This window comes from Ammospiza nelsoni, chromosome 11 (assembly GCF_027579445.1).
Source record: "Ammospiza nelsoni isolate bAmmNel1 chromosome 11, bAmmNel1.pri, whole genome shotgun sequence".
Taxonomy (NCBI): domain Eukaryota; kingdom Metazoa; phylum Chordata; class Aves; order Passeriformes; family Passerellidae; genus Ammospiza; species Ammospiza nelsoni.
In genome coordinates this window covers 7469101-7482376 of record NC_080643.1, presented here as the reverse complement: position 1 = coordinate 7482376, position 13276 = coordinate 7469101, and the positions used below count along the sequence as shown (strand labels likewise).

Sequence of the window (13276 nt, the reverse complement as noted above, 5' to 3'; positions counted from 1 at the left end):
GCCTGCTCAGAGGAGATGGCCAAGGCCATCAAAGAGCCACTCCTCCCTGTGCAGGTAATACATTACTGATAAATTGTTGAGCATCTTTGAAGAAAAATATACAGGAAGAGGAATATAAAATAACTGTAAAAATGTACTAGGGTAACAAAAGAACATTTACTGACCCAGTAGTGCCATATTTTCAGAGGTCTCAACTCTTTCCAGGATCTGTAGGGCACATTGGGGTATTTACCCCTTAACAGCAGGGGGGTGGGGATGAGGGAAGCTGGGGATCAGGTCCACTGTATTTCTTAATGTTCCAGTGCAGAGCTCTTCAGTCACCAAGTTAAAGAGTAGGTGCAAATGTCATGACTGAGAATTAAGTAGAGAGCTAAGCAACCTGCCTGCAGAGAATGGATTCTCTCATTTACTTTACTCAGGAGAGCAGAAAGCAGCTGCAGGTGGTATTCAATCCCATTGGTCTCAGTGGATTGCAGTCTAAGCTGTTACTGTAGGCCAGGGCATTAAAGAAAAAAAACCTAGCTCTTAGAGTGAGGCACTGTTCATTCTGTTTGTTTTCTCTCTGTTATTTAGAAGAGCTTCATATTTTCTCCTTCTGTTTTTCAGCTTGTAGCACTCCTCCAGTCAACATGAAAGTGCAGCCTGTGAACAGGACAGCACTACTGGTGACCTGGAACCAACCAGAAACCATTTACCACCCTCCAATCATGAACTACATGATCTCCTACAGCTGGACTAAAAATGAAGATGAAAAGGAGAAGACGTTCACCAAGGATAGTGACAAGGACCTGGTAAAAGCACAGCATCAACCCCAGACATATGTATCAAGCTACCCTTATATTGCTATTTTCTTGGTAGAAGTGGGTAGAGGAGGAAAGCAGTTGTCACCTTATAGGCAGGATAATGTTTGGCCCATGATGAATTGCTATTTAAATGTTCAGCATTAGCTGAGCATTGCCTAACAGGCTGCCCAAACACTGGAGTGTGAATTTATAGTTTATGTGAGTGCATGAAGGACTGAATCTGCAGACACTTTTTCGTGTAGTGTTACTGTGAAGCAGCTGGCTCGGGAAATGGTGAGGCTCTGAATACCTTTTGGCTTGAGTTAAACTTACAGATTTTCACATTAAAAGTCTGATCCCCCAAAATCTGTTCCTGGGCTCAGGCTTTTCACTGTGCATAGCCCCTTGTAGGCTTTGGAGCAGTTTCTGGCAGCTAGTGCTGCCAGAGGCAGGAGTTGCATAGTCAGGGCTTGAAGATTATTTTGGAGTGGCCCTGTACAAGCACTGCCTACATCTGGCAGTGTGAGAAAAAGAGAGAAGAGCAAGACAGTTCCAGCACAGATGGAAACACTGCTCTATCTCCTCCATTTAGGATTTCATCTGCTTGTCATTCTTGTCTAAGTGGAAGCAAGTATTGTACTGGTCCTTAACATTCTCTGCATATAAAACCAGAGTGACATATTCAGGTTTGAAAGGCCTCCATTTATTGTTAATCAAAGAAAGCCTCTAGAATAATGAAATCAGTAATTGTATATGCACATGAAAAATGCAGCAGCACAGTGTTATTCCTAATGACTGTTACCATATTTTTTTTCAAATACACAGTCCTCTGGGCCCATTCAATCAGTTATACAATAATACTCCTCTTATTCCCTTAGATGAAGCTTCTTTTACTTCATTTCCATTTATATTTCCAATTTCCCCACTAGACATTGTTATCTGGGTCACATTAGGGAACGATCTGCCTCATGAAATCAGAAAGGAATCCATTGAAAGGCACCCAAGGTTATGATGTATTGTAACCTCTCTCTTGTCATAATTTCACACTCTTAAGGGAGATTTTTTAATCAGGTATAAGGAGGAGAGCCTTAATCAGCAAAAATGAGGTGGGCACCATGAAAGCATCCCGTTTTATGTAAAAGAAATAATTACAAGTGCAAGGGATGTGATGGAGTGATAGCTTGGAAATAAATTACAGTGAGACCTTGTGCTGTTCAGCAGAGGTTTGGGTTAAGAAAGCAATGATATCTTAGTCTATTTTAGGGGCAAGAGAAGAGGAAACCCATTTTCAGAGAAAAGTGCAGATTGTTTTCAGTGCTCTGGCAGATACAGCTGGGCTGTCCCATCTTGAGTCAGAGCTAGACAGTGTTTTGCTGTAGAGATAAAAGGTATTTCAAGTGACTCATGTAGCTACTCCTGTGAGCTGATGTGATTGTGGAAACTCTCAGGTCTAGGAGTAAGCAGGGATATCCCAGCCCAGGATGCTCAGCCATCATGTTGCACAGCACACCAGTGTCAAATTGCCTCAGCCAGTTGGTTGCAAAATAGTCAGTTTGAATATGCAGTGACTTTTCTGGGCTTATCCTGTGTTTGGGTCATAGATCTTCACTTAAAAAAATCTTATTAAAATTGCTGTAAGAGTGGAATGACTTGAGTTTTAAGTTTTTCTGAGGAGAGCAGACACATTGAGGCATGAAGACTCTTATGAGAATAGATGTGGGATTTGTTCATTTCTTTGTCATGGGCAGAGTCAGCAGTGTCTGGGTGCATCCCTTCAGCCTTTCCCTCCCCAGGGAACTACTGAATATTTCTGTGTAGAAATATAACTTGTCTTACATGGCATAAATGTTCTGTGTTAGCACAATGCTTTATATGTTTCAAACTGATCTTGGACAGTACTGTGGGGGTAAAAAACTGAATAATATCTATTTTTTTTAAACAGAAGGCCATCATTAGCCATGTCTCACCTGACATCCTTTATCTGTTCAGAGTTCAAGCAGTTTGCCGAAATGAAATGCGTAGTGACTTTAGCCAGACTATGCTCTTTCAAGGTAAAAAAAACACATACGAATTTTTACTTTGAACTATTTTCTGTTTGTTTAATGTTTTCTTTGCAGAATGCAATGTGGTGTGAAGTTATTTCAGAAGATATTTGAATGCATGTAGACAATGCTAATTTCATATTGTGGCCAGTGACTTGAACTGAATATCATTTCCAGTGAGGAAGGTTTGCCTACACCTCCCACTGTCAGGTTTTGTCAGGTTTTAGGAGAATTTAGAGCTTTTCTAGGTACTAGTTTTCTGAAACAAATTCATCAGAGACTGCTTATGCATCAGAGGCACAGCTCTAACAGAATGTGAGTCTGATCGGTGTCTGTTTTATGTAAAGAGGAAAGGAGATCAGTCCTACCTTGACAACCTCATGTGGAGACACCCAGGTTTTACCACGCACGCAACCTCAGTGATTTCCAAAACATACATATTTAAACAAAATCAAAAGAACTAGATGATAAGCTGTCCTTTGTCATAGATTTCCTTTTAAGTTTATTGGAGAAATCTGGTAAAGCTGAGATTTGGTAGAAGAACTTGATTATTTTTGAGGTTTTTTAAGTACTAAAGTTTTGCTTCTTCCTTATTATGACATTCTTTATTAAGTAGGGTAAATTTTGCCTCCAATGAGAGCATTCCCTCCCACTCCAGCTTATAGATGCATAAACCTCAAAATGGGTAATGGAAGAATAAAACAAGCAGAGAGTTAAAAGTTTAAATCCTTAGGACAAAGCAGAGTTGTCACTTGGATCTGATGCTGTACATGGAACAAAATAGTAGGGACATTTTTCAGTGTCATTTTCAGAAAGGATGGGGGTTTTGATCCTGCTTTGCTAGCACTTAGTGTCTGAGGGATGTCAGGCTATGGACATGGTTTAGTTCTGTTGTGGTGGCAGAGAGAGCAGGATCAGACAAGTCCTGCTCTTGTCTGATCCTGTCCAAGTCACAACTCATGTGGAGCTCTGTTCTTGGTACCTCAGCACTGTGTTTTAGACTTCACTTTTAAGTGCCATGAAGAAGTTAGAAACTGATGTATTATTTATCTTTTACTAGATGATGGAACGGAAAATTCTTCTGAGTTTGACTACAATAACTGTTTAATCACAGTTAGGAGTAAATCATTACTGGCAGCTCGGTAGGAGATCCTTTGGATACTGCAGCCCCATATTCAATGGAGTGAAAGTGATACACACATCTGCAGTGGGAGCAGATGATGTGATTCCTCCTACAAGTCCCCTAAAAGAAGCTGCTGTTCTAATCTCTGGCTGTACCCAATATCTAACCTAAAAAATCCACTTGAGCTTTCAAAACATTTATCAGAGGTTGATGGTAATAGTAGTTCAGATATATAGCAATAAATTATAATTTTATAAGGACAGAAAAAAACTATTATCATCAAGCTACTCTTGCTTCCTGTGTAAGCCAGGATGTTTCATCCAGCTTGGGGTTGAAGGAGAGAATTTGTTTTCTGTCAGTAAGCCAGCATTGCCAGGCCTGAGTAATTAAAGACCCACAAGTCTGTGTTTAGACACAAGTGAGTGAGTAATGCCCAAAGAGCTGAGTTGCCTTTGCTCCAGGCTGAGCCCTGTACCTGTATTCTGCAGCCCCATGTTGAGCAGTGCTTTAGCAGTTGTTCCTCTGCCTCCTCCCCTGCCCTGATGTGCTGCTCTTCTTCCCTCCCCAGCTAACACCACTCGAATTTTCGAGGGGACCCGAATTGTGAAGACAGGAGTGGTAAGTGATGGATTTAGGCAACGGGGATTTGGGGACATTTCCCACCAGGTGGCAGCACGATGTTGGAAATCTGCAGCAGGACCCAGCTTTCCTGGGGAAGGGGTGTCCAGACCTGTCACAGAAGGGTTTATAGCATCAAATGCAGTTCCAATATGAAATGGTTTTCTGGCTTCATTCTCTGAGAGGCTTTGAACACTGGAGAATCAAGTGTTAAAAAATTTTCCTCAATCTGTATTCAACCCATTTAGAGGGGATTTGTAAAATATTAATGATGACTGTGGAAATAAATTTAATTTATTTTATTAACTGTATGAGCAGAAGAAATAAGGCCTCACACACAAAGAGCATCTTTGCTCTTCCAGTGCTTTAAGGATACCTGCTACTGTGTGAATAAAGCCTGAAAAATGTCTTTGTTTTATTTTAATTCAGGTGAGACTGTACCACGTCACTGAGGCAAACTTCTGTATTCCAGAATCAGAAATGTTGGTACATTTACAGTAAAAGTGGAATACACTGTTTCAGTTTTGAAACCATCTTATTAGTTTATTTAATATAAATAAACTATCCATAACCTAAATTTCTTGGCATCCATTGTACTGAGTTGTTCAGTAAGATTTATGGGCTGGATTCATACTATTGAATTTACTCTAAGTACATTGCTTCTGGTTTTATTCTGATCCAGTTTGATATACTCCCCAGTAAGGAAATAACATATACAAAGCTTGCATTTGAATGATTTATGTTTGTTTAATGATGTATAGAGGTATTCTAGATACATAAAATCTGCTGTCAAATTTTAATACTCAGTCCAGATTTGAGACTGTTCATGCCAGCAAAAAGCAAATCTCACAGTGCCTTAGGGATTCAGATTGATAAGTATCTGAAAGTTTAGATGCTTATTTAAAGTTTTGGCTTGAAATCTCTAAAGCACAGGTTTTCATCTGAGATCTCAGGTTTTCTGTGATTGCAGCTGGTCAAAAATAATGTGAGAAAGCAGCCTTGCTTGGTTTGCTGCAGCATTTCAACTACACAGCTTGACTGAACCCGGGAATTGCAGAGAGATGCAGAAATACTTTAAAGTTACAAATTCCAGTTTCCAAAATAAACATTTTACATTTTTTTCAGTGTTCAGCAGCATCTATTTAACACTTTTTTGTCCTCATCTGGTGCATGCCTTTCCAGCTAATGGCTCTCCTGCTGATGAATTCAGTAATGTGAGACATTTTTCAGTAATTCAGAGAGGGAGAATGGTCAGGCTGTCCAGAGGAACCGCTGACACAGCTCTTCCACAGAATTATTCCTTGTCTTTAGACAGTACACTTCAGTCTCTTTTTCTACATGTAATTCAGGACTAGTTCCTTATGAACAGACCAAGGTTTGGTTCTTTATGTGTGTACAGAGGGGTTTTATTTACAGCAGAGCACACACATGTGTGCAGGACCATCATGCATGCAGTGGGTTGACATTAGAATAATATTGGCAGGGTGCAGAGGAGGCAAAGTCCATAGTTCATCACCTGCTTTTTCTCAATGAAGCAGGCACTGCCAGTCCTGCATGTCATTCACTGGTGCTGGCCAGGGAGAGTCCTGTGGACGTGGAAAACATGGGTGTCACAGCCTGAAGGTCCTGGCAGACATGGTGGCAGCTTGCTGAAGGGCTCCTGATGCTCTCCCAGTCTTTTAGAACTGGCCATGCTGCAGTTCTTTTCTAATAAGAGCAATGCCTCACAGCAACACCAGTCCTTATGAGAATAATCCTGATGGATAAATTAAGGAAATAAAAATAGTAACCTTTGAGGCCCTCACAATGTGCGTGGGAAGAGCCAGAGTTCCTTGTCAGAGCAGCCCCACCAGCCATGGATGCTCACGTTGGCAGCCATTATTTTGGGACAGCTGTTATGTAACACAGTATTTTTAAACTCCTGTCTTCTGAGGATTAAAGCACTGTGAGTAATACAGCTGAACTCATTAAACTCCTTTACATTCTTCTCACCCCAAGAGGAAACGTTACTCACAAGTCAGTAGTGATGTGGGAGGAGAAGGTCTTGATGTAAAATAAAGATAAGGATAAAGAGGGTTTTAATGATGATGTGGTGAAGGCAAGGAGGTTCCTCTCTTTGTGGTTTGCTGGTAGCTCTGTGGCATGTTCTGTCCTGGCTCAGCCTTTCATCCAGCTGGTGTTGGATCTCTGGTCTTAGGAGACTAGCATGTGTGTGAAAAGGGAGGGAAAAGCAAGAGAATGACCCCAAGTGGTATGTTGGACCCCTGCTGATGTTTTCTGCTGTGTTTTCTCCCCCTGTGCTGCCGATGACCTCCTCAAGCCCACAGCATCTCCTGCCTCCTCAGCAGACATGGCTCCCATCAGCTCCGGCTCCTCCACCTGGACCTCTTCAGGGCTCCCCTTCTCCTTCGTGTCCATGGCCACAGGCATGGGCCCGTCCTCCAGCGGCAGCCAGGCCACCGTGGCCTCCGTGGTGACCAGCACCTTGCTGGCAGGGTTGGGCTTCAGCGGCGGGGGCATCTCCTCCTTCCCCAGCAGCGTGTGGCCCACGCGGCTGCCCGCAGCTGCCGCCCCCAGCAAGCAGGCCGGCCGCGCCGTGGTGGCCACCACCGAGGCCGCCGCCGCCTCCCCCGGGCCCGAGCGGGACTCGGGGCTCACCAAGGATGGCGAGGGAGCCGAGGAGGGGGAGAAGGATGAAAAGAGTGAAAGCGAGGACGGGGAGCGGGAGCACGAGGAAGAGGAAGAAAAGGATGCTGAAAAGAAGGAGAAGAGCAGGACGACGGCGGCCTCGGAGGCACGCAATAGCACAGAGCCCAGCGTGGCCGCGGCTTCCCCCAACAGGACTGCTGAGGAAGAAGGAAATAAAACCCTACCGGGAGAACTGCCAAAGCAAAATGTTGCCCCCACGGCTGGAGGTGCCGAGAAGGAGAGCTCTGCCGAAGCTGACACTCAGCCCCAGCTGCTCCCTTCCACCCAAGTGCCACCAGCGTTCACCGACGAACTGTACCTGGGCAAGATCCCAAGAAGACCAGAGACTACAAGAAGTCCTCCTCCAAAGATGGACAGGTTTCCAGAGGAAACTCCCTCAGATAACAAATTCATCACCATTAACCCAGGTGAGTGATCTTCAGGGAAACCGTGCTTACCAGCGTAAGTGTTGGAAAACGACACAATCCAAATTCCTTCCTGATTTCCAGTAGATCAGCATTTTTGTGGTGTCTGGCTACATCTGATTGGCAGGTTGTCACAGGACCAACCCCATTAGTTGTTACTGGGGGAAGCAGAGTGGAAAGGAATATCCTTTTATTGGGACAGATTCATGGTCTTTGTAGATTATTGGAAGAGAAAATCTGGAAAAATTTTCACTCCTAACATGCTACATCAATAACTTTGTTGAAAAGAAAAAGGGAGGGGAACACAAGGAACTATAGCTGTGAAATTAATTTGGAAGAGCAGCTGCTGTGCTGAACTGGCATTTCATAGGAAGTTTGATATATGTGCTTCTAGCTAATTTAGTTTATCTGCAGGATTCTCCCTGACTGGGCTTTGAGATATTCTCCCAAATCAAGGATCATTGGTGGTTTATTTCTCAACACAAAACCTACATGTTCTGACCTTCCAAAACAAGGCACCTTCTGGGGAAGAAAAAAAAAATCTTAACCAGGCAGAGTTCACATATTTTCTGTTTGTCCTGATGAGAATTGCCAGTGCTCCTGTACACTCCAACTCTGGATGTATGTACCAGCTCCACAGTGTGTGCACAGCAAATAGAACCTCTTGGAAGCCTGCCCAGGAGATCTGCATGTGCACCAAGCCTGGTGTGCTCAGGGTTTGCTGCCCAGGCCTCTGCAAGCTCATGGTCCCTCATGGTGCTCCCACGGAATGTCCACACGTGTTCCTGCTTGGGGAGCTCCGGGCACTGGTGAGGAAAACTGCAAGAGGCACATGGAGTACGTGCATGGGGGTTTATTTTAGATTTATTTATTTAGATTTAGCTTGATATATTTATTAGACATTTATTTGAGTGATTATCTGTATTACCACAGCATTTATGAGATAGTGCACTTCTTTGTTTGTTGTTTCTGGGGGTATTTTACTACTATTGTTTGTTTTGCTAATCTGTAGAGTGTTTTATAATTTTCTTTTTCCATCAAAGCTGTTCTAAAGTAGTGTGGAAAAGCCTTGCATATTTATTTTTCCCTACATAGATAAACACAAAAATGCAGATATTGTACATTCAGTAATAGTTCAGAACCAATTTAAAAAACAAAGCTAAATCAAATCTTTAATAGCATTTGTTACATAAATGCTGACCAGTCTGTAATGCTGGGAATCATAACTGTTCTGTCAGAGATCAGATTAACTATGCAGAAGCTGAGAAACCTACAACAGGTTGTGCTGATTTTTTTTAAATACACTGCTGTTTTTCTTGCTCCTCAGCTGGGAACCCTCAGAGGCCAGTGCTCCCACTGAATAAGGTCTGAGATGCCTGTCAGGCAGTTTTCAACCTGCCACTTGCCCTGATCACCTTTGGGTTAGGAAGGAGGCCTGTTGGGAGGGCTACCCTGTGAGAAGACACGTGGGAATGCAGAAGAATTGGGAATGCAGGAGAAGGAGCTTTGCTCCATGCTGGATCTAGGTTACCAAAGACACAGGCTGGTGAATTAGACTAGTGCAAAGCCTAAGACTAGTTGCTTTAGCTTAATTGTTTTCCCCAGTAACATGGAAATTTGCAATTCATACAGACAGGCCTGACCTAACTCATGCCAGGAGTTGAGTTCAGTGAAACTCCAGCTATAGCAAGACCTCTTCCTATGAGAAAGGGCCTTAAAGGTTTTCCATAACAAGGTAAGCCTGAAAACAAGACAAGTGAAGCCAAGGGGCATTGCCAGAAGTGTCTGAAAGGATTCCTGAGCAGCAGCACAGCAAAGACTATTAAGGCCACTTCCAAAGTAAGCAGAAAGCATCTGTGCAGTTTACTCTGTCCCAATGTGAGGGCAGAAACATTTTTGGATGTATCTTTTCTTCTGACATCTTTTCTGCATCTTTTAAAAGCAGGTTTTAAAAGCTGTCAAGGTTTCAAAAATGTTTTTGTGAGTAGAAAGTTTAATCATTTTAAAGAGTAGAAAATTGTTTCATAACAATATACATTTGTAAAATTAATTATATAGCATCAAATTAGCAGCTGTAAGGAGATAACTGAAGAGGGAAGTACTCATGAGTGTGCATGATTAGAGGAGAACAGGGAACTCATGAGAAATTACAGGGAAAGTGCGAGGCCAATTAGTGCAGCAAGGCTCATTTTCTTTTAGTGCTTACTTCACACGTACATACACACACACACCTCTCCTGAGGCCCTGTCATTACTTTCCAAATGGCACTGGCCTCTTTCTGACTATGGTATTGGCCAATGCTAATGATTGTCTTCTGTCACTGAATGCTTGCCTGCATTCTTCTCTTTCATTTCCCTGATCATCCTTTTCTCTGTTTTGGTGCCCACATTAGACTAATTGTACTTTTGGGCTGCAACTGTTACACACACAGCTGCTCAGCATTGTCCGTGTCTCTGAAACCTGAAAATCAGAAAAACAGCAATTAAAATTATACTCTCACAAAAGAGGGAGGGGAAAGAAAATAAAAGGAAAATAAGCAAGGGGAAAAGCTGAAACCCAGGATGATGCAGGTTAATCAGGCTAAAGCAGATACTATCCCACAGAATTTTGGTTGATTGTACCAGACAATTAAATAGGTCTTTTTTTTTTTTTTTTTTTTTTTTTTTTTTTTTTTTTTTTTTTTTTTAATTGGAATTAACAAGTAGACTGTTGTAAGCAAAGTAATGGATGTGGGGTAGGGTCAAAAGCTTGAGTGGTGATCTTGCCACTTAGGACAGAGAGACAGGTTTGACTCCTCATCCCAATTTCAGCCAGGTCCTCCCATCCTTCAGTGCTCACCCACCTCTGCTGAGTTCCTCCCATGAGAGGGCATTTTAGAGAGATCTTGATGTGCAGGGTTAAATTTCAAGCCTGATGTATGCATTTAACAAAGACTGAATATTGGATTTTAGAGCAGTCTTTGCCAGGTCTGAGGTTACAAAAGCCTTTTAGGGATTACCTCATTAGCATAATTAAACATCTGTGTAATTCTTCTCCATCTGCAGCAAGGATTATTAAACTGTATTTTCATGTGGCACTTCAGCCATTTTCACACAAAATCACAGAGTGTATAAGTTGGGAAGGACCACTGGAGCCAGCTAGTCCAATCTCCTTGCTTTAGAAAGGTTCCCTATAGCACTTTAATCAGGATGGTGTCCAGACAGCTTTTAAATATCTTCAGAGATGTACATGGCAGCTTACAAGAGCAAACAGCAGAATGGCTTGAAAACAAAAGAAGTGAATTATTTAATGCCTACAAACTATGAATCTCAGCTACAGGATTAAATATGATTGGCATCTGTTAGAAAGCAGTGAAAAGCCATGCTTAGTAGTGCACAGCCTGTAAGCCTGAATACTGCAGGAGTGCCTTGAAGAAATAGGGGGTAACAGCTGCACTATAGTACAAGCTTGTATCAAAGGTAATATTTCTTTAAGAAACATGGGTTTGCCTTTTCATCATTTAATAATATAGTAAATATTATTCTCCATAATTAATTAATACCTTTGTATAAGTTCATAACTTCATTTACTCAAGGGAAAGATGAGCAAGCTGACTTTCTCTTAGGAGACCCTGTGGTCTGAGGCAGTTCAGCAGCAGGGCTTTTCTTTGGTTAATGGTATCTGAAACGGTACAACAAACAGAACTTTGTCCTGGCAGTTTGTGCAATGGCAAGGAATGATAAAAGTAGATAGGTTATATAGTACAGCTATGGTTGCTTATTATAGCAAGCAGTGTTACTTAGGGGAAATAAATGTTTCTTTTCTCAGGAACTCTTTTCCAGGAATACACAGAAAAAAAGCACATTTCACAAACTCTAGAATGCCTCTTTCTTACCTTGACCTTTATGCAAGAATTGCACTGCCAGAGCCTCCCTGGCTGCCTGATGCCATCCAGTACTCCCTGTGCCAGGGCTCATCCATCCAGTGCCTGGGTGGAACTGCTGAATGGGAGGTTCACTGAAGTTATGGACTTTTCCAGACGCAGGAGTAGATTTAGTAGTGCCAGGGCTTATATCATGTGGGACCTCCTGAAACAGATATGCTGTAATAATTTTTATTCCTTCCTACTGGGATGAATTCCAAGCCAGTAAAAGGCAAACTGAATTAATTCAACGAAGGCATATGCCACTGGAAACTGTTTACATTTCTTAGCAAAAATGGAGTTTCCTAGTCCGTTTTTTAAGCTTCTCCCATCCCCTGCCAAGTACAGCTTATGGTGGGCACTGTTACAAGGATATGCTGTTGACACTACCAGGGCTTGACATTCTTGCTTTGGAAAAGAATGAAATGGTGACTATTTTTTCATTTCTTACTGTTTTGTTGTATGGGAGAACAGGAAACTCTAGAGGCCCAGATCTGTCTTTTTGTGTGTGTGTGTGTGTGTGTGTGTTTTCATTTCATCTTTTTCCAGCATACTGGCTTTTCTTAGGCTATGTTGCCATGATCCTCAAGACAGACACCAGCTCTCCAGCTGCACTGCTCTACCTGTGTCCCCAGCTGCCATTCTTGTACGAGTTTTATTTGCACTGGTTTGTTTAGGCTCTCACAACACATTGCTTAAACAGTGGAAAACCCCTCAGACTTTTTCATCAAAGCCAGCACAGGAGCTATGTCTTTTCTTCTGAAGCACATCACTGCTTGGGCATTCCCAACTGGAATTTCAGGGCCAGACATCAGTGTTAGTATTTGCTATTCTGGCACTCAGCATACTGAGCACTTTCTTCTCCTCACATCTGTGGTACAGGGAGTTGGCAGGGGCACATTTGTGTGTTCTCCACACTAGACTGACTAAGAGGAGCATCGTGAGCACTGCAGAATTTAACAGTGTGCATTGGGACTCCAGCCCATGCTGTGCTTACAATGGAATTGAATTTTCTTTCCATGCAAACAGAAACATATGGTTTTGTGTTGAAAGATGTGGAGGTGAAACTAAACAGAATATTGTCATTGGAGAGAACTGAAACAACATCCTAATGGATATAAGGTGGTGGGACTATTTGGCTCTCCTACAAAGTTTCACATAGTTTTTTGATTTGTCCCTTTTACTACTCTGGTTATTAACACCTCACAGGCTTACTTTTTTTCCTGCTCTTTAATGATTTGAAATGCACTGGTAATAACTGATGCCCCAAGACTTAGCATTTCGTCAGTTTGGCAAATACAGAGACTAAGCCTTTGCTCTAATTTGGGGGTTGCTCTTTTCCTTATTCTTTGCTAGTCAAGGAATTCAAAGATGTTCAATCAAAGTGCACCTTCGCTTCCCCCAAACATCCTTCTGATTAGCACATCATTTAGGCTGCTTGCTAAAGGGCATTACCTCTATCAGCCTAGTTCTCAAAACTAGGAAGATTTCTTGCTGGGCTTGCAGCAGCCTGCAGCCTTGCTCTGTTTTCAGCAGTCAGGCAAAAGCATTTACAATTAACCTTTACTTCCACGTTAGTTGAATTTTACTCCTGCCTATGGAGGAGTATAATCTAAATGCTATTAAAATAGAGTATGACTTCATGTTATGTGACATCTGGTGACTTCCAATTATCTGTGTTTTGCCTGCCTATGGTG

At 42.3% G+C, this 13276-nt stretch overlaps 1 protein-coding gene across 1 annotated transcript in view; it reads left to right on the top strand.

Moving 5' to 3' along the window:
* Window positions 1-13276, top strand: part of PTPRG (protein tyrosine phosphatase receptor type G) — a 388816-nt gene that overhangs the window by 310234 nt on the left and 65306 nt on the right. The window contains exons 9-12 of the mRNA XM_059479803.1: window positions 607-791; window positions 2725-2833; window positions 4516-4565; window positions 6886-7681. Of these exons, the coding sequence (XP_059335786.1) occupies window positions 607-791; window positions 2725-2833; window positions 4516-4565; window positions 6886-7681 (1140 nt within the window). The remainder of the gene's footprint in view (window positions 1-606; window positions 792-2724; window positions 2834-4515; window positions 4566-6885; window positions 7682-13276) is intronic.